This window comes from Leptodactylus fuscus, chromosome 5 (assembly GCF_031893055.1).
Source record: "Leptodactylus fuscus isolate aLepFus1 chromosome 5, aLepFus1.hap2, whole genome shotgun sequence".
NCBI classification, from domain to species: Eukaryota; Metazoa; Chordata; class Amphibia; order Anura; family Leptodactylidae; genus Leptodactylus; species Leptodactylus fuscus.
The window spans coordinates 33,211,555-33,232,118 of record NC_134269.1 but is presented as its reverse complement, the minus strand read 5'-3'; the positions used below and the strand labels follow the sequence as shown (position 1 = coordinate 33,232,118).

Here is a 20,564-nt window from a genome sequence, read left to right as displayed (position 1 = left end):
TATTGCTGGGCCGTGATTGAACGGCACAGACAGCACATGGATGACATCTGCGTGTTGCCTGTGCCTCCATTCATTGAGGTCAGTTCGGGCCGCAAAAGGCACAGGAATAGGACCTGTTCTGAGTTTTGTTCACAGCTCACATCTCTATACCCAGGAACATGAAAATATTTGTCGTGTGCATGGGGCCATAGAAATGAATAGGTCAGTGAAAAACATGACTAGCACAAAGACTGTGCACACGGTTGTGTGCATGAGGCCTTAGCCTAAGCGTGTTTTACCAGGCAAGACAGAAGGCAATAAGTAAAAGAAATTGTGTCTCTCTTGTAAGAAACTTATTTTGCAATCCCTGACTGACCTTTTCTGGTCAAAAGTTCCTTGTCAATAAGTGCTTGTATAAAGTTGAGCAATATAGACTCTATTTTTAGGTTCTCTGAGCTTTCACTTGGTCAGTTTTGCATAGAATAAAATGTTTTGCAAAACGTGTTGCTGAAGTGTCTGATGGTAATTTTAAGGTTAGAGAGGACATTTAGGCTGAGGCCCTACCTTGCGGAAACGCAGCTTTTTCTGTTGCAGATTTTGTTGCGGTTTTTAGAGCCAAAGCCAAGAATGGCTACAGAAGGAATGGGACATCTATAGGAAATTCTTATACTTCTACCTTCTGCTCAATCCACTCCTGGGTTTTGCTCCAAAAGCCGCAACAAAATCTGCTACAAAAAAAGCTGCGTGGGACTTAAGCCTTAGGGTGTGTTCAAATGAAGTTTAGTAGAAGGGAGTTGATCAGAGACCTGCTCTTATATCCAGTTTATGTAGTATACGCTCTTCCCTAGCACTAATATGTAGTCTATGTAATACGCTCTCATTCCTAGGCACGTCTGAATCCTCACACACTGAAATGCACATTGAGGAGCTGAGACACCACTATCGGATAGAGCGGGCCGTGTCTGAGGGAGCAGAGAACGCCCTGAGGATGCTGGGAGGTGTCAAGGCCCAGGACAAGAGCGCGGTCAATGAGGTGTGTATTATAGACCTCATATTGAAATGGTCCCTGTGAACTATTAAATGGTTGACCACAAAAGTAACTTCCATTAAGTTCAGAACCACCAACTCGTTTACTGTGGGCCCAAGATAATGAGCCATACTGGAGCAATTACTTTTCATGTGGTTTCTCCTTCCCATGGATTTTCTGCTGTCAAAAGTATAGCGTCCCTGAGAAAATGCTACATCGTCAGCACAGAAAACTGGAATAAAGGATTCCCAGCCTTACTAACATATATAGACTTCATAGAGACAGGTCATGGCTCATATTTAAAGAGGTATTCACATTTTACAGTTTTTAGGATATAGGACTATCACTATACTCACTGGCATAAGGAAAACTCAGAAAACGGAGTTCATCATTTTCACCCCACCCCGTATAGCCCCTCCACCTGACCCATCTATCATAGTTAACGGAACCCCACTTTCTCCTGTCCCACAGGCCCGATGCCTTGGGGTTACCCTGGACTCTGACCTATCCTTCAAGTCACACGTTCAAACCCTCAACACCTCCTGCCGCCTCCAGCTCAAGAACATCCATCGAATCCGCTCCTTCCTCACCCCTGAAACTACCAAGATGCTCGTCCAGGCCCTCATAATCTCCCGCCTAGACTACTGCAACACCCTTCTCCATGGACTCCCAGCTAACACCCTCGCCCCCCTCCAGTCCACCTTAAACTGTGCTGCTCGCTTAATCCACCTCACCCCCCGATCTTCATCAGCTGCTCCCCTCTGCCAGTCCCTCCACTGGCTACCTATAGCCCAGCGAATTGAGTTCAAGCTACTAACGCTAACATACAAAGCCATCCACACCCTGTCCCCTCCATATATCTCTGACCTAATCTCCCGCTACCTGCCCACACGTAACCTCAGATCCTCCAATGACCTCGTACTCCGCTCCGCTCTCATCCGCTCCTCACAGAACCGTCTCCAAGATTTCTCCCGTGCATCCCCCATACTCTGGAACTCCTTACCAAGACACATAAGACTGACCCCCACAATCACAGGCTTCAAGAAGGCGCTGAAGACTCCCCTATTCAGGAAGGCCTACAACCTCCAATAACACTATCACTGCACCACCATCTGTACAGTCTCCCCCTCTCCTTCTGTCTCTACCCCCTTCCCCCATAGATTGTAAGCCCTCGCGGGCAGGGCCCTCTACCCCACTGTGCCAGTCGGTCACTGTTAGTATTATATCTACCTGTATATTCTGTGTATTGTAACCCCCAAATGTAAAGCACCATGGAATTAATATAATAATGTACAGCACCATGGGATTAATGGTGCTATATAAATAAACAATAATAATAATAATAAGGAATGGAATAGGGCCCTGTTACAGATTTTGCACTTGGGCCTAGGAGCTTCGAGTACTGCCTGTGTTTGTGGAATAATGGATCAGTCATATTACAATACAATGTGTTCTTGGGGTAGTACAGTACCTGCACCATATACTACATCACACACAATGCCCTACAGCAGCCCATGCTCTGGTCAGACACTGGACTATCAGGGGCGCTGAGAGATGTGAGGTTACGCAGCCTCAGAACTAACAGGGCAACAGCAAGACGTTCAGTGCATTTGTATATATATGGTATGGTATACAATAGCTCCTATTTAGAACTATTAGTACCAGTTACTCAATGTTACATATATATTTAGAGCACATGTTTATCTTGAAGCAGTATATATAGAATGTTAAGTAAGTATATAAATTCATTTCCTTACTTATTGTGCACTAATCCTGAGTTACAGCCTTTATTATAATCCAGAGCTGCATTCGCAATCCTTCTGCTTACAACTGGAACCAATTGTATTTCGGCAGACACATGCCTAACAGCTTAGTTGAGCTCGCACAATGTCATGCGATGTGCCACATTCCAGGATTGTTAGCTTTCTTTTTTTTTTTCCATTTACATCAAATTATTGTTCCATGTTTGGTTCACTTTTACGAGAATAAAATTAACCAAGGCCTCTCTATACAGACACTGAGCATGGAAGGGTTGCTATTAGCCATGCATCCTATCCTAGATGATGAAATAAGCCCCCAATAGGATAGGACATGAATATCTGACCAGATATAGTCTGATCGCCGTGTGCCACTTGGCTTTCTGTCAGTTCTACATGGCTTATTACAGATAGCTGTATGGTCAGCCATTGACTATAATGGGCCAAATATAAAAGAGCTTCAAAGAAAGTCAAGCAGAGATGTGGTGGCATAGCAGAATCCTCATACCCTTGTCACTTTGGTGTAATATTTCATGGGTATCACTGCCCAGCCCATTGGATATCGGTGACTTATTCTAGCGATATTTCACCACTGTCTTTGCAGTGACAACCCCTTGTATATATGATATAAACCAGAGCTCAGATAATATCTTCTCTGCTTTCTTCCATTACTGAATAGGTGCAAGCTCGCCTTGTGGAGTCTCGGCAGAGGTTGGAACTCTTGACACTGTCTCTACAGAGGTGTCTTGAGGACCTACCTCATGACCACCCTAAGAGATGTCTCCTGCGGGAGGAGATGGCCATGTGTGTTTCTCCAACAAGACTTGGTGCACCGTCACCAACTTCTCCATACAGTACCCTCTCTAAATCTGCTCCTCTCACAGGTAAATCTTACTAATATTATAAATGTGAAAGTTTGTGTGTTTGGATGTTTTTTCCTCAATCACACAAAAACGGCTGAACGGATTTAAACTAAATTTGGCACATAGGCTACTTTTTATCCCGGTAAATGACATGGCTTCACAACTGTTATGAATTTATGTTCACGTGTTATATTACACTGCTCTTATCTCAGCTTCTGATAAAGCCAGGGCTCTGTGTAAACACACTTAAACCTCAGTGGATTGTGTACACACATTTGCATATTATCTGATCCAGGCAACATGCTGACACACTGACATGGGCAAACACCTTTAATCCAAATTGGCAGTTTGCCAATTTTAAACATGCCTGGAAAAAGAAAATCTAATTTGTTGCAAACAACAAGAGCTATGAAGGTAGCCAGAAGTCACAGAGTTCCCCTCAAGCTGAGCTGAGGGGGATCGTCAACGCCAACAACACGCTCATCATATGGCATCCCAGCGAGCTGCTGAGATGCTGGAACAACCATGTGAACAGCGCGAGGAACGAGATCAGCAGCAGGCCAGCTTGACAGCTGTGGAAATGCCGGAGCAGGTGAATCATCAATGGCAGCAATTTGCTAAATATTGGCGGATCATCGATGCCAACAACACGCAGACGAAGTCGCGGGCAGAGACTAGTTATCAATATATGTAATGGATTGTGTCTTATATGGATTTTACAATAATGATGTAGAGAGTTCCAGCTCTTATACAGATATGAAATCTGTTGAATAATTTACTTAGAAATCCAGAAATGACAAAATATGGTATGAGAAAGATGGCATAGAAAAGGCCTGATGGTCAGGACATTAAGCCCTGTATACCTCATATCTCAGCCATGACTGTAAGCGTCCGTTCACACGATGTAACGCACCATTGATTCTGACATGTAAACTCGTGTCAGAGTCAGCGCTGCAAAGCAGAATCCCATTGACTTCAATGTGTTACGTGTGCTAAACAGAACCCATTGAAGTCAATGGGATTCTGTTTTGCAGCGCTGACTCTGACACGAGTTTACATGTCAGAATCAACGGCTCGTTACATCGTGTGAACGGACCCTAAGAGCGGCAATAGCACTTTAAGTTCAAAGGTAATCAGTGTTAAAGGGATGTCCCATTAGAACTAGCTCTGTTATATGCTGTATGAGGGAAGAGGTTCAGCCACAATATGTACTACAAGGTTGTCAATCTATTTCTCCTATATTACAGGAGAAATCCCTACACTAATAAAAGCCGATCACAGGGACTTCATTAACATGGAAGTGAAGCAATACTTATTTTGCAATGTGATGAAATGTTGTATTCTATAGAGCATAATAAAATACTTATATGCTACTATTTATATTCCTAAATTGAGTCCTTATTGCAGGGGTGCTGCAGGTTCGGCTCTTGGGCTGTATAGACCTCTTAGACTCTGTCCCAGGACGTACAAAGAGTTCACCTGTCTGGTTACCTGGAAGTAACCCCCTAGACGGAAAGTCATTGAAAGGGAGAACGTCACGGAGCATGTATTCCCGAACATCCAGTCTGAGCCGTAGTGATGACTTTGCAAGTAAGTAACAGAACATGTATATAGTCTTCATTGTAAATTTGTATTGTTTTGCATATACTGCTTGTAGGGATTACAGACAAGCCCTGTGTGTAGTCAGATCCCATAGATTCTTCTTCTGTCTGTAGGCTAGTGTTTGGCAGAGGGGCTGACATGACACATGACTGTAGGATCAGACTATACATGGTTTGTATTCATAAGATTCTCCAATATCTTTAAAGTGTTTGTCAAGTTGGAGAGTCAGTTTATTACTTCACTCCATACTGGGTGAATTTGCTGGAACCTAAAACTATGTAAAGTTGTCCCCATATCACCTGGCTCCTTGGGCTTATGTTAGGTAGAAAATGATCATTTGGCCCAATGTATTGTCCAAAGAATTAGGCTATGTTCTCTAGTGAAGGTCTCACAACATGGGATAAAATCACAATTGGGATATTTTATTATTTTACCCAATTTGTATTGGATTTGTAAATGCATACAATACTCATGTACTCATGTATATACTCATGTGCATCCATATATGTTCACCATACCTACGTATAATTGTTTCCTCAGATGAGATCAACGTTGTCTTACGTCTGGATAATGTGGTGGTCGGGCAGACGACTTGGAAGGCAGAGGGGCGAGACACATGGGATCAGGTGTTCAAGCTACAACTGGAGAGGGTGAGCATAGCAATTATATAGGGATTATTTATTATGGATCTAATCTTTAAGAAGTTTTTTCAGTATTATAATAATTGGATTCATTGGATCAGTCAGCTACTTCTTAATCCAAACCCTATATTCAGCCAGGCTGAATTCCAAGTGGGGGAAAAAAAAACCCAGTCCTCAAGCTCAGGGAAGGGGCAGACAGACAACCAAACACCCCCTCCCCTTCCCCAGCATCTACTGCACCCAAAAACTCCGACCATTTTCATTTTTGAAATTTTCCAGTAGCTGCTGCATTTCCCCCCTCGGCTTATACTCGAGTCAATAAGTTTTCCCAGTTTTTTTGTGGTAAAATTAGGGGCCTCGGCTTATATTCGGGTCGGCTTATACTCGAGTATATACGGCATGTCCTGGTATGAATATCCTCATACCCTCACAGCATAGGTGCAGTTATCCGTTTCTAACAACGTGCATGATACTTAACTATTACATATGATGTATTCCCTGTATATCTACAGTCGCGAGAGCTGCAGGTCTCTGTGTACAGGAGAGATAACCGCTCACTTTGCGCTCTCAAATATGTGAAACTAGAAGAATTTCTGGATGACCAAAGGAAAGAAACGTATCTAGAACTGGAACCTCAAGGAACCCTTCTATGTGAGGTAACATCACATAGAAATAGATTTTACACGTTTCTTGTCTATGTAGTCTGTGATGGAGTTTTGTGAGCTGATCTGATGTCCATATGAGTTGTGTTTCTCGTATGATATTGTACCCTGTATTCACACAAATTTGATGGCCCTTTTTTAACAGCCGTCAAGTAGCTGCATTACTTCCATGCATATGAATAGGGGCTATTCACATGACCAATATTTTGATAGTCCATTGTAACGGAAGGTCACACTATAGGTCATGTTCTGTTTTCACTGATCCCTCCGTACACACATGTATATGAGGGATCCATGAAAATGGGCAAGACTGGCATGTAGCCTTGCACACAGATGTCATGCTCCAGAACTATGAATTGAAGTTGACCCATTCTGGAGCAGTCTGTGGTCTGGCTTGGGGCTTTCCAATGGCCCACCACCTCGTATTATATTCTGTAGAGACATACAGTCCTATGAAAAAGTTTGGGCACCCCTATTAATCTTAATCATTTTTAGTTCTAAATATTTTGGTATTTGCAACAGCCATTTCAGTTTGATATATCTAATAACTGATGGACACAGTAATATTTCAAGATTGAAATTAGGTTTATTGTACTAACAGAAAATGTTCAATATGCATTAAACCAAAATTTGACCGGTGCAAAAGTATGGGCACCTCAACAGAAAAGTGACATTAATATTTAGTAGATCCTCCTTTTGCAAAGATAACAGCCTCTAGTCGCTTCCTGTAGCTTTTAATCAGTTCCTGGATCCTGGATAAAGGTATTTTGGACAAACAATTCAAGTTCAGTTAAGTTAGATGGTCGCCGAGCATGGGCAGCCCGCTTCAAATCATCCCACAGATGTTCAATGATATTCAGGTCTGGGGACTGGGATGGCCATTCCAGAACATTGTAATTGTTCCTCTGCATGAATGCCTGAGGATTTGGAGCGGTGTTTTGGATCATTGTCTTGCTGAAATATCCATCCCCGGCGTAACTTCAACTTCGTCACTGATTCTTGAACATTATTCTCAAGAATCTGCTGATACTGAGTGGAATCCATGCGACTCTCAACTTTAACAAGATTCCCGATGCCGGCATTGGCCACACAGCCCCAAAGCATGATGGAACCTCCACCAAATTTTACAGTGGGTAGCATGTGTTTTTCTTGGAATGCTGTTTCTTTTTGGACGCCATGCATAACGCCTTTTTTTATAACCAAACAACTCAATTTTTGTTTCCAAAATGAAGCTGCCTTGTCCAAATGTGCTTTTTCATACCTCAGGCAACTCTATTTGTGGCGTACGTGCAGAAACGGCTTCTTTCTCATCACTCTCCCATACAGCTTCTATTTGTGCAAAGTGCGCTGTATAGTTGACCGATGCACAGTGACACCATCTGCAGCAAGATGATGCTGCAGCTCTTTGGAGGTGGTCTGTGGATTGTCCTTGACTGTTCTCACCATTCTTCTTCTCTGCCTTTCTGATATTTTTCTTGGCCTGCCACTTCTGGGCTTAACAAGAACTGTCCCTGTGGTCTTCCATCTCCTTACTATGTTCCTCACAGTGGAAACTGACAGGTTAAATCTCTGAGACAGCTTTTTGTATCCTTCCCCTGAACAACTATGTTGAACAATCTTTGTTTTCAGATCATTTGAGAGTTGTTTTGAGTAGCCCATGATGCCACTCTTCAGAGGAGATTCAAATACGGAGATCAACTTGCAATTGGCCACCTTAAATACCTTTTCTTATGATTGGATACACCTGGCTATGAAGTTCAAAGCTCACTGAGGTTACAAAACCAATTTTGTGCTTCAGTAAGTCAGTAAAAAGTAGTTAGGGGAATTCAAATCAATAAAATGATAAGGGTGCCCATACTTTTGCACCGGTCAAATTTTTGTTTAATGCATATTGCACATTTTCTGTTAGTACAATAAACCTCATTTCAATCCTGAAATATTACTGTGTCCATCAGTTATTAGATATATCAAACTGAAATGGCTGTTGCAAACACCAAAATATTTAGAACAAAAAATGATTAAGATTAATAGGGGTGCCCAAACTTTTTCATAGGACTGTACCTCCATCTGTCATGACTACATCATTGTGAAACTAGAATAATATGTTATTGTGCCTACAATGGCCCATATGTTGCCGTGTCATTATATTTCCAGGAGGCTGTGATGGAAAGAGCACAAAACCATCTTAACCACAAGACTATCTGGTCAAATACATAAGATCCTACCGTGTGACTACAAGAAAACTAACTTTTTTTCCATCACACATCTGTTTTGACACATTTTGTTCAATGTGTCTATTCACGTGTCCGTTTTTTGAAAGTCTGTTTTTCCATGGAAAATGGACATGGTGGGATGTTAATAAACCCACTGAATATCATTGGTTCTATAATGGCCATGTGAAGACCATCGCATGGCCTTTATTCACTGCCATATCCATAATGGCCATCCATACAATTGCACAGACACCACCATTTGTCACAGACATTAAGTCCATGAAAAACAGCACAGCTGTGGGCATAAGGCCTAAGTGTACCAGGAACCCAGAAATCCAGGAACATGTATGAAGCCATATATACAGGTTATGACTGGTTATTAGAGATGAGCGAACACTATTCGGAACAGCCGTTCTGAATAGCATGCTCCCATAGAAATGAATGGAAGCAGCCAGCATGCTGACTTTGCCGGCGGCCGGCGCTGAACCCCCCACGTGCCGGCTACGTCCATTAATTTCTATGGGAGCGTGCTATTCGGAACGGCTGTTTCAAATACTGTTTTGTTTGCTCATCTCTACTGGTGATGTCTTCCGCAACCATCTCATCACCTGTCTTTCTATTAGGGGTGTGGGAATGGAGCAGGGAGTTCTAAACTTGTACCATGACAAAACAGAAGTCCTATCTACAAACATTTAAGTAATGATATCTCCGTGGACATGGCTCCTTTGTAAAACCATATGTGCTGTATTTCAGGTGACATTTTATAACCCCGTAATTGAAAGGTTCTCCAAATTACGTCGACAGAAGAAGATTTTCTCCAAAGAACAAGGTCAATCTCTGATAAAAATACACATACACTGCAATGCATAAGTCATAAGGTTACACAATATGGTGTCCAAATAACTGAGCCATACATTGGCCATATACAACTCTTAAATAACAGTGATATACAGTGTTGACACCACTTAAATCTGCTAAAATATCTTGCTGTACAGTATAATAACAGCACATAAAAATAGGCAAATCCAGGTTGTGGGCTACCTCTCTTCTCCTTTGTTGAACTTCTCCTTCTTAAACTTACACCTACAAGACTTCTCTCATGCTGTCCCTATTGTCTAGAATTCTTTCACCTTTTTCTCGCTGTATAAAAATGTATTAGGAATTCATGATAGGGGTATTTCCATCTGTATGTAGTCATTTATGATATACTACACAGTAAGCAACCAATGTCTAATAGATTTGGATACCCTCACCTATTTCCAGAACAGAGTTCTCTGACCCCCATTTCTCATGGGGAGACAATTGTTGCCCACTACATTCAGGAAGAGAATGGCTGGAGAGGTGACAACTCATTGCCCTAAATAGTTATGGCTACATGCACATGACCAAGTGTGCGGGGCTCTAATGCTTCGTTCTGATCTGACAATTACAGGCTACGTGATATCGGAACGGAACTGGACTGAACCCCTTATCGACGTGGATGACACTTGGATGTCATCTGAGTTTGATCCAAGTGCCTTCCATTAAAATAGCGCCCCCCTTGGCCTGCATACTCAGTCACGCTCATGAGGCTTTAGATGGGAATATCATGTAATATATCGTTCTTTACATCTGTTTCTCCACCTTTACCTCTATCATATGCTTCATTATAATAAGCCCAAAGATTACGATGACCTTTTATACACACCCTGTGCACTGTATGGCATTATATGTGTGTTCTTTGTATATTCATATACTGTAAATTTGTAATTCTTTCTTATATTGTGTAAATGTTGTACACAGGGAAGGCCTTTCTTCGTGCTAGACAGATGAACATTGATCCTTCCACCTGGCTCCGCCTCCTGCGCAGAGCGATCCCCGCCAGTACTGGAGGGTACAGTCCTGCGGAACGTATAGAGTGAGTCACGTGACTTCTCAAAAATTCTGTCAGTATTTTTGTAGCATTCCATAAACTATGTCAAATCATCAGTTGTAGGCTGTAGCTGTTCTTGTTAGCCATAGGGCCGGTTCTTTATCATAAAATATACAGACCATGTGGCTGCTAGGAGATGCCCAGCCCCTGCTTTTCCCATCCTCTTTGCTACTGGGGACTCCCTTCCCGAGAGGAACTGTATTTTTAGCAAATAAGGACTTGTGGATTTGGCACTAGACTTTTTTGTCCTGGGTGGCAAAACTTTGATCCCTGTTATGGATCCCGTTCTCTTCTATGTGCGCCTCTTATCTTATATTCTGATTTTATTTACAGAGAGCTACAACTGGATTCTCTGACGCTGGGGTCAGGTCAGGAAACAAAAGATGAGGTGAGACAATTTAAGACTTAATGTTTTTGTTACATTATAGTGTACTATGATTATAGAATGTTCTATTACCAACTATATTAAAAATATAATAAAAGATTAAAACAAAACATCAGTATTTCACATAAACCCAAATTGGTGCCATTAACAATACAACTCCCCCTCAAATAGAAGTGCTTATACATCTATGTAATAAACCAATATACAAGTTATGTTTCTGAGAATGCAATGGTGAAAAAAATAGCCCCAAGGCCCAGAATAATTAGTGCCCTAAAGAGGACCTTCATGTGCACTAACATTGGCATTGTTATATAGCGCTGGAAAGCTTTACCAGTATGTGCCCCGGTTGCAGAGATATCAGTAGTGTTAATTTTTGCACTGATATCTCTCCACAGTCAGTTATAGCATAGCACCATAGCTGAACAGTAAGGAACACCCCCGCTGACAATACTCTTCCATAGACTTATATTATCACGGGGGACGTTCCTCACTACACCCCAATGATGCTGAAATGTAAGGCCAGCCGCTCGGGCCGTGCAGTGATATCTGTGCCGAAACTAACGGCGTTGATACCTCTGCAATTGGGGCACATAGCACACAGCGCATTGTCAGCTTTCTAGTGGTATATAACACCGCCAACATCAGAGGACATGAACGCTCCTCTCTAAGGGGTTAATGACGTGGCAGGCAGCAGCTAAAAATGGAGAATTAAATTTACACAACTTCCTGTTTTCTAGCTGCCATTGTACAGTAACATCTGTTCTTATTACATAATATACGGACATAGTGTAGTATAGTATTCAGTTGTACCACAATCTATAGGGTTTACTTATACCAGTGCCGGTCATGTAAGAGGTGTCAAATTTGTTATACGGATTTCACCAACTACAATTTCTACACTGCCTGTAAAGGCATGCTGGGAATTGTAGTCTAGCAAGAGCGTTGGAGTCATATGGTTTTCTTAGTTAAAACAGCAATGCAATTGATTACCACAGGGTGGCGCAATGACATATACAATGACATATACATCAGTATTCTTTTTTATTTGAGAATATTATTATTTTTGTTAATATTATTCGGAATAGTAGTATGTTACTTTATGTATGAAGTACATTTCCTTGCTGAGGTCAAGTATAAGCTTAAGGACTCCGAGTGACTTTATAAATCATGCTTCTCTGGAATGTGATGTCGCTTCTTTGGCTTTCAAGTCCCTCCAAATTTTTTTCTTTTCCAAGCAGGACAAGGCTGGGTGGATGGGATGGAATTTGTTTATTTGTAGGATATTTATAAGCATGTGTAACTGAATAAAAATGTAATATAATGACGTTTCAGAAACATTTACTGTATATTCACACTCAGCAGATGTGTCTTTTGAAATTGCTGTTTAAGAAATCAGTTGCAATTCATCTGAATGGGGTTGTTATGTGAAACTCATCCATTTCTGCATCCCCCATTTAGATAGATGGGACCTTTGCTGGCTATACTACATGATATACCCTAAGTCCTTGTTCACATCTGCGTTGGTATTCCATTCGGGTGTGGGGGGGGGTCCTCATATGCAACTGCAAGCGGTGTGCCAGTGAAAGTGCACGGATCCCCATAGACTATAATGGGTTCCTTGTTTTCGACAGGAAAGTAGTTCACAATCTACTTTCTTGTCCGCATGATTCGTACAGGCAGCATGAGACAAGCACACGGACCCCATTATAATCTATGGGATCCATGTGCTTTTACCGCACACCACTTGCAGTTGCGTTCGGTAGCCCATTCGGGGGTCCCCTTGCGGACTCCCCTGGACGGAATACCAACGCAGATGTGAACCAAGCCTTAGAATTTCTGTGATGTGGTGATTTTCTCGAATTCAATCTTCTTTTTGGTTTTCTGTCTTTTTTATCCTTAAGACCAAAGATAAATGGAGCTGTTGGTAGAAATGATCAATCCTTTTATCACCCTGGACCACCAGGGAAATTGGCCTTAGAGAGAGACTACACTTTGCGAGTGAAAAACGTGGGTTTTTTTGTAGCGGAGTTTGCTGTGGTCTGTTGAGCCGAAGCCAAAAATGGCCTAAAAAGAATGAAAACTCCTGGCTTTGGCTCAAAAAAAAAAAACGGAGCAAAATATGCAACAAAAAGCTGCGTTTCAACAATGTGGGACCTCAGCCTTATAGAGCGTTTTCTCCTTTAGCCCCTTATACTCTATCCACATTATACTAGATTGGTAGGATTGCTGGGAGCCCAAACACTGGGACTTTCAGTGGTCAGAAGATCAGGATGTTGTACTTTCCCCTACAAGCTCCATGTCAGTTGACTCGTGGTTCACATGCTCAGCTACCGCTACCTTCGCTTCTATGTGACTGCCTGAGAGTTGCCGGCAGTCTCATAAAAGTGGATGGAGCACTAGCACTCTTTCGGATTGTTACAATGCATGTATATGAGTTATCTGTGGGAGTCCAGAGTAGGAGAGGTATCTGTTTTCCACTTCCTAAAACGATGAGCAATTTTATTGCAACATTTCTTAGAAAGTTATAGAACTTTTCATTATACAGTGAGTGAGACTGAACATCTCCATGTTTATAACCGCTTGTAAATTATACTGCACGAGGTGCCATCTATTAAAAGTGTCTTCTTCACAGATGGACGCCCCAGTAGTCTTAAAGAGCCCAACCACAAGGCGGGAGAGCCAGAGACGGTCAGTACACACAGTCATCATGCATGCACTTTATCTTAACCCCTAATTTACTTTTTACCCCAACAGAATACCTCTCTCTTGCCTTGGGATAGTTTTTCCCTTGCCGCTGGATCTCTGCAAGGAGAACCAGTACCTTTCAAGAACTTCTCAGATAACTAACCATTTCAGCAAACCCTGAACACAAGCAGGGAATGCCAGGAGAGAGCAGAATCCAGCAGAATTGTGATTTCAGCTCTGAACTATAATAAAGACCGTAACTTAAAGAGGTTGTCCAGGCTCAAATGCATAGTTCATACTGATGACCTAGTCATAGAGGATAGGCCACGAGTTTTTCATCTGTGGAAGTGTGACACCAGGACCCTGCACAGATCAGCTAGCTCTGAGCACGAGAAGCAGTGGATGAGGCATAGGAGTAATAGGAGCAGAATTGCAGCCCCATCCCCTGTATAGTGGGTGCACTGGGGAACTGCAGTTCCACTCCCATTACTCCGCTTTCTGTCCATTGCTGCTGCTTCCTGCAGCCAGAACAGCTGATTTAGGCAGGGTCTGGGTGTCGGACCCCCACAGATCAAATACTGGTGACTTATCCTGTGGATGGGTTATCAATATGAAATATACATTTGGGGCCAGACAACACCTTTAAGTTATAGTCCTTATTATTTTTCAGAGCTGGATTTGCAATTTTGCAAGACAACCCCTTTAAAGGGGTTTCCCAACCAAATGTACTTATATTTAAATGGTTTAGACTACAATAGAAGATAAAAAAAACAAAACACATACTCGCCTCACATTTGCTGCTCCGTACCTGATGCTGCTACTCTGTACTTCATTGTCCATGGATAACATTTCATCAGAGGGGCATGGAGCCAGTCACTCTGAATTAATTCGGCATGAGTCCCCTGGCGGCCAACAATACAATACATATGCCTTTGTCCACTTGCACTTATCACAAAGATGATGAGATCTATCCCTTTAGCGTCAAACCATTCAGTCTAAAAGATTCACATCGTTCTATAACTTCTTCTCCTAATGTCATTACTAAATAATGATATCTTCTAATTTCCAACCATTCCAGTAAGAACAATATCTGACAGCCTGCTGACGTCCCCAGGGTGCCCGGTCTCTGATATTTCCACTGTGGAAATCTTATAGCTGGTACTTGAGCTCTTCCCAACTTTATCTCATACAGATAAAAGCATAGGAGTTCACTCCCCTGGTAGCAATAATCGCCTGTAAATCTTCATCGCTCCATCAGTGCCATTATATATCAAGAGAGGTAAAGTCACTAATACAGAGATTTATATCTCCAGCCAAAAACCTTCCATCAAATAGTAGTTCCTTCCCTGAATTATTCATTAGATAACTTTTTTCCTCTGCTATTGCGGATGTAGCATTTGCAGTTATGGTGGTAAATCTGAACACTTATAAAAAGTTTTTATCCACCTGGACTTCTCCAAGTTATTACACAATAAAAGTTAAAAGTCTGGGCATGGTGGTGGTTTAATATATTATACGTATATCCTGCTTTTACAGAACACAGAGTGTCTCACATCTATCCTTAGAAGACTTCAGGCTGTTGGCCGTCCTGGGTAGAGGGCACTTTGGAAAGGTGAGTAGTAGTAGCGTAACTAACGTCTTGTGCAAACTTTTGACCGGGGCCCCTTACCCCCTCCCTAAAGCGAATCCTGGATAGTTACGGGTACAGGGCTGCAGCAATATCACATATACTTGAAAGGGATACAGCTGCAGTTATAAAGAATAATAGGACAGTATTATGTGTTCCAGAATGGCCCGCAAACAGTATTATGTGCTCCACAGTGGCTTCCACACAGTATTATGCGCTCCACAGTGGCCCCCATACAGTATTATGTGCTCCACAGTGGCCCCCACACAGCATTATATGCCCACAGTGGCTGCTACATAGTATTAAATGGCCCCCACACTGTATTATATGGTCCTCAGTGGCTATTATGTGGTATTATTATACTCTGAGGTCTCCTCAGACTCCAGGGTATAATAAGTAGAGGTTCAGGAGAAGTGATTAAAAATAACAAACACTTATACTCACCTTACCTCTCCTCTCCTGGGCATCTTCACTCCCTCCATGTGCATCTTCCTGCATCCTCTTCTGTCTGTTGACTGAGGTCTCACGCTCCTGATGTCACTGCTGGGGCCTGTGATTGGGCCTCAGTGGTCACGTGGGGCGTGATGATGTCATTACGCCATGTGACCGCTGGGGACCGATCACAGACCCAAGCAGTGAGGTCTGGGGCATGTGAACTCAGTTAACAGCCAGAAGAGATCCTGAGCTCAGGACAGGTGAGTATACGTATTTCTTCTTTTATTTTTTTGTCACCTTCCCTGGGCTGGCATCAATTGGAAAGAGGCCCTACCGGTCCCCTTTCCATTAACAATATGTATAGCTGTCCGCAGGCCCCGTACTCCTCCAAGCCCAGTCGCCATCGCAATCCCTGCAACCATGATTGTTACGCCACTGGTGAATAACATATATAAATTGGGCATTCAGGGCTGAATGGTAGTATGTCACTAGGGTTAAGTATATTAAACCAGCAACACAGTTAGATAGGTCAGGCTTTTTCCCCATGACAATTTGTGTGCCACGTTGCAGAGATATTCATTTACTTCATATATGCTAATGAGCGTTGTCTGGAGCACTGAGGGTGATTCTGTTGCTCTAAACTTCTATACCCCACAGTGCTCTAATACACCCTCCTTCCTTCATCCCTTGTTTGATTGACTGGACCAAGGAGCTATGCTGACATCTTGCCTAGCCCTGTGTTCTTGTGTTTGTGACAGCATGTTAGCGCAGTTATGGCCTGTTCACACGGAGTAAACGCGCGTGTATTTTGGCAAAATACACGTGTAAAAATAAGACTCCCATTGACTTCAATGACATTGTTTCTGAGGACATGAAAGGTTCTCTTTAAGTGTTTAATGTCCCAATAGTGCCTCCACAGGTGGTGCTAAGCATTACATAATGACCATTCACATTAGTAGGTTGTCTGTGTAATGCAGGACAGGCCAAGTCCTCCAGACCATACTGCTTTCTATTTTGGCCAGGAGATCCTGCGATAGCCCTGTTTTATCTTCTTCTAGTGTCATCTCATCCTCATCACCTGCCCTGTCCTTGAGCTCCTTCAGAAGAATCTTATCAGTTTTATTGTCTCCTTCATATTTTTACTGTATGTCTTATATTCAGGTCCTCCTGTCTGAGTACAAGGATTCTGGAGAATTATATGCAATCAAAGCTCTCAAGAAAGGTGATATCATCGCCAGGGATGAGGTTGAGAGGTTTGTATGTATATTAGACTTATCTATATCCATATTTCTAAGTGGAAGCATTTACCTACTTCAGCTTTAGACAATGTTTCATTATTATTTCCCTATATTTTTCTCCAGTCTCATGTGTGAAAAGCGAGTATTTGTAGCAGTGAGCGGAGCCTCACACCCCTTCCTGCTTAGTCTGCTGGGATGTTTCCAAACTTCTGAACATGTCTGCTTTGTCATGGACTTTATGGCTGGAGGAGACCTAATGACGCATATACACACAGAGGTGTTCAGCCAGCAACGTGCAACGTGAGTATATGTGTGACTGCTAGGGAAAAAGTGTCAGCCATACAAAGCAACCAGAGTTCACAATCAAGATAGGAAATAAGATAAGATAAAATAATCCTGTAATAGTCCCACCATGGGGAAAGTCAGTGTGTTACAGCAGCATGGATAATACAGTAATATATAACACATTCAAGCTCACAATAGCAGATAGAAAGATACTAGGAGTCATACTAAGAAGAAAAGAAAGACTTCAGGATCATTTAGTTCTCTGTGCGGAGTGATCTTCGCTTGGCCTGTTGTTGATTATACAGCCTGACCACAGAAATGAATATGTTCTTTGCGTTATATATAAAAAATTTGTATATACTGCTGAGTGAAACTATATGCTACTGTAATAACCTATGCACTATTTCCTATCACAGGTTTTATGCTGCGTGTGTACTCCTTGGGCTTCAATTTTTGCACAGTAAGAATATTGTCTACAGGTAAGAAGAAATGGCGGCAGCCAGGACTGTAAGACAATTGGTGTCACTGGTGTTGGTGTGGTGAACGTTGTTATAATGTGGTAGGAAGTGACAGGGCTTACAGGGATGAATTCTGTAGAAAGTGGATCTATGTGGTGGTAGAGTATACAAGGGACATGATGTTGGATGGATTGTCTAAATTCAGTGCCGTCTATAGACTCAAAAGACTAGATCAATGTACTTATGTGAAGATTTTGGCTACACTGGGGGGCAATTTACTATAACAAGCACACAAGTTTTCTGGCATAACAGTAGCAAAATCTTGGCGCACATCAGTTTGTGCCAAAAAAGTGCCATTTTTTGACCTGCTCCCCAGCAGTGGGCCTGTATTAGCCCAACCATGTGTGGTTGACTATATCTAGCCATGATAACCTTTATATTGCCCATAAATATAAAGCTAATTCTGTCATAAGCCACCTAAACCATTTCAGAGGCTCTCAATACATGCAACATGGTCGGCCGATCCCTAGGCAATTGGTGTGTTCAGCTTACATGTATCCAATTGTATGGCCAGCTATAGAGTCAATAGTAGGTCATTAGAGGTTGCCAGGTTATAGAGGGTTAATTGATCCTTGATCCTTTTGCAGAGATTTAAAACTGGATAATCTGCTGCTGGACTCCGAAGGATATGTGAAGTTGGCGGATTATGGCCTCTGTAAGGAGGGTGAGTACTTGGTCTATGCACATTATATATATGATCTTCTTACCTGGGTCTGCAGTCAGGTGAAGGTTTGGACTGAACACCCATACAAGATGGCATCATGTTAACATCTTACAAGAATTTATTATTATTTGTTAGTGGAAAAAACAGACCGAACCCCTATGTTATTTTAAGACCACGTTTAAGTCAGACCCCTGAACACATTCACACCCTAAGGGTGCATGCACACTACGTAACGTCGGGCGTGTATGAGAGCCGTACACGCCGGCATTACAGCAGACTGCCGAACACTTCCCATTCACTTCAATGGGAGCGCTCGTAAACGCCGCTGTTACAAGCGCTCCCATTGAAGTGAATGGGAAGTGTTCGGCAGCCCTGCTGTAACGCCGGCGTGTACGGCTCTCATACACGCCCGGCGTTACTCAGTGTGCATGCACCCTAAAACTGAAAGATAATGCAGATCCAGGTCAACCCCTTAGCATTAATTCAGACCCGTGACCAGGACCAACAAGAGCAGACCGGGCAAAAAATAAGCAAAACCTATACTGCTGTACTGCTCCCAGGTCCTTTATAAACCAGGTACTGGCCAGCATCAGAACCTTGTGGCCTGGGCCCTGGCACTAGATCCAATCCAGACAGAAAACCTGACATCAAATATGAATTGGCGGAGACACTGCCATCTTCTAATGCATCCATGAGGACAGGTATACACAGTCCAGAAAGCTGACATCCCCGCTCCAGATTCAGACTGCGCTCCACCAGTTGAGTGCCCCGGAAAATATAATATACTGTAAATATAATCCTTAATGAATTGTGTACATAATGAATGAGATTGTGTTTCCAGACTGGGTCCAGCCATTACTAGGACGCTGTACTTTCCATTGCAGCCTATGGCTCACGTTAATCCCTAACTGGAACCTATGCGTTTCCCACTTCACCATTTGCAGAATTAAAGAAACAAATCAATGATGGAAATACAGAATCTCACACTAAAACCCTGGATGTTGTTAAATCACCTACTTAATGGGTTTCCATCTTTCATTTGTCATTGATGGTTTCAATAACCTATAAGCCAAAAAGCTTTTAGCCTCAGTTTTCATATCAGGACCTTTATGCTGCAGTACAGTAGTCAATGGTGGATCACATGGCCTTAAGGTGACCAACATGGCTACGAATAATACATGTCTTAAGTTAAAAGGATCTATGAGCTGTGCTGGAAATAGTGGTTGATGGAGAAGAATGGTGACGGCACCTATTTCCTGGTACATGTGGTATCTATCATACACAACCTTACCACAATCCTAGATCACTTGACCATATGGGACCCTTTCTCACCTAATATAATATGTATATATTATGTATGACTAGTGGTATTTTCAACAAGATTTAAAGAGGGTACAATCCGTTTTTGCTAGTAGGGTCCCCTAAGAATCCACAATGGTTCTTTTACTGATCCGATGGGGAATTTGGTAGCGTGTTCAGTTTTCCTGCAGCGGAAACAAAACTCTATTATCAACATCACTTCGCACAGAGAACTAAATGATCCTGAAGTTTTTTTTCTTTTTTAGTTGCTATGATTCCTAGTATTTTTTTTCTATCTGCTATGAGCTTGTATGTGTTCTCTCTTGCTGTATACTACTGTACTAGCCATGATGCTGTATCTCACTGAACTTCCCCATTGTGGGACTATTAAAAGATTATCTTATCTTATCTTATACAGCCCTAATTGATATCTGTCTAATGTATAAAATACTTAGTGTTCCAGACCTTCATGGTAGCCTTTGAGTCATGAATTGAATTGTATTGTCATACAGGAAAAGAAACGTGACAAACATCTAGACTATATATATATATATATATATATATATATATATATATATATATATATATATATATCTATATTATAAAAATGAATTTCTGTCTGTCTGTCTGTCTGTCTGTCCGTGTGTCTGTCTGTCTGTCTGTCTGTCCGTCCGTCTGTCTGTCTGTTCTCTAATGCGAACCAAACGACTGTACCGATCTTCACCAAATTTGGTACAGAGATACTTCAGGTATCCGGGAAGGTTTGAGATGA

The 20,564-nt window shown here is 42.1% G+C and overlaps 1 protein-coding gene across 1 annotated transcript in view; it reads left to right on the top strand.

The window, feature by feature from the left end:
• Positions 1-20,564, top strand: part of LOC142202616 (serine/threonine-protein kinase N1-like) — a 55,705-nt gene that overhangs the window by 24,698 nt on the left and 10,443 nt on the right. The window contains exons 5-18 of the mRNA XM_075272828.1: positions 867-1,012; positions 3,443-3,647; positions 5,034-5,216; positions 5,769-5,878; positions 6,382-6,525; positions 9,498-9,573; positions 10,527-10,641; positions 10,990-11,044; positions 13,674-13,729; positions 15,263-15,338; positions 16,950-17,041; positions 17,150-17,326; positions 17,728-17,790; positions 18,417-18,493. Of these exons, the coding sequence (XP_075128929.1) occupies positions 867-1,012; positions 3,443-3,647; positions 5,034-5,216; positions 5,769-5,878; positions 6,382-6,525; positions 9,498-9,573; positions 10,527-10,641; positions 10,990-11,044; positions 13,674-13,729; positions 15,263-15,338; positions 16,950-17,041; positions 17,150-17,326; positions 17,728-17,790; positions 18,417-18,493 (1,575 nt within the window). The remainder of the gene's footprint in view (positions 1-866; positions 1,013-3,442; positions 3,648-5,033; positions 5,217-5,768; positions 5,879-6,381; positions 6,526-9,497; positions 9,574-10,526; positions 10,642-10,989; positions 11,045-13,673; positions 13,730-15,262; positions 15,339-16,949; positions 17,042-17,149; positions 17,327-17,727; positions 17,791-18,416; positions 18,494-20,564) is intronic.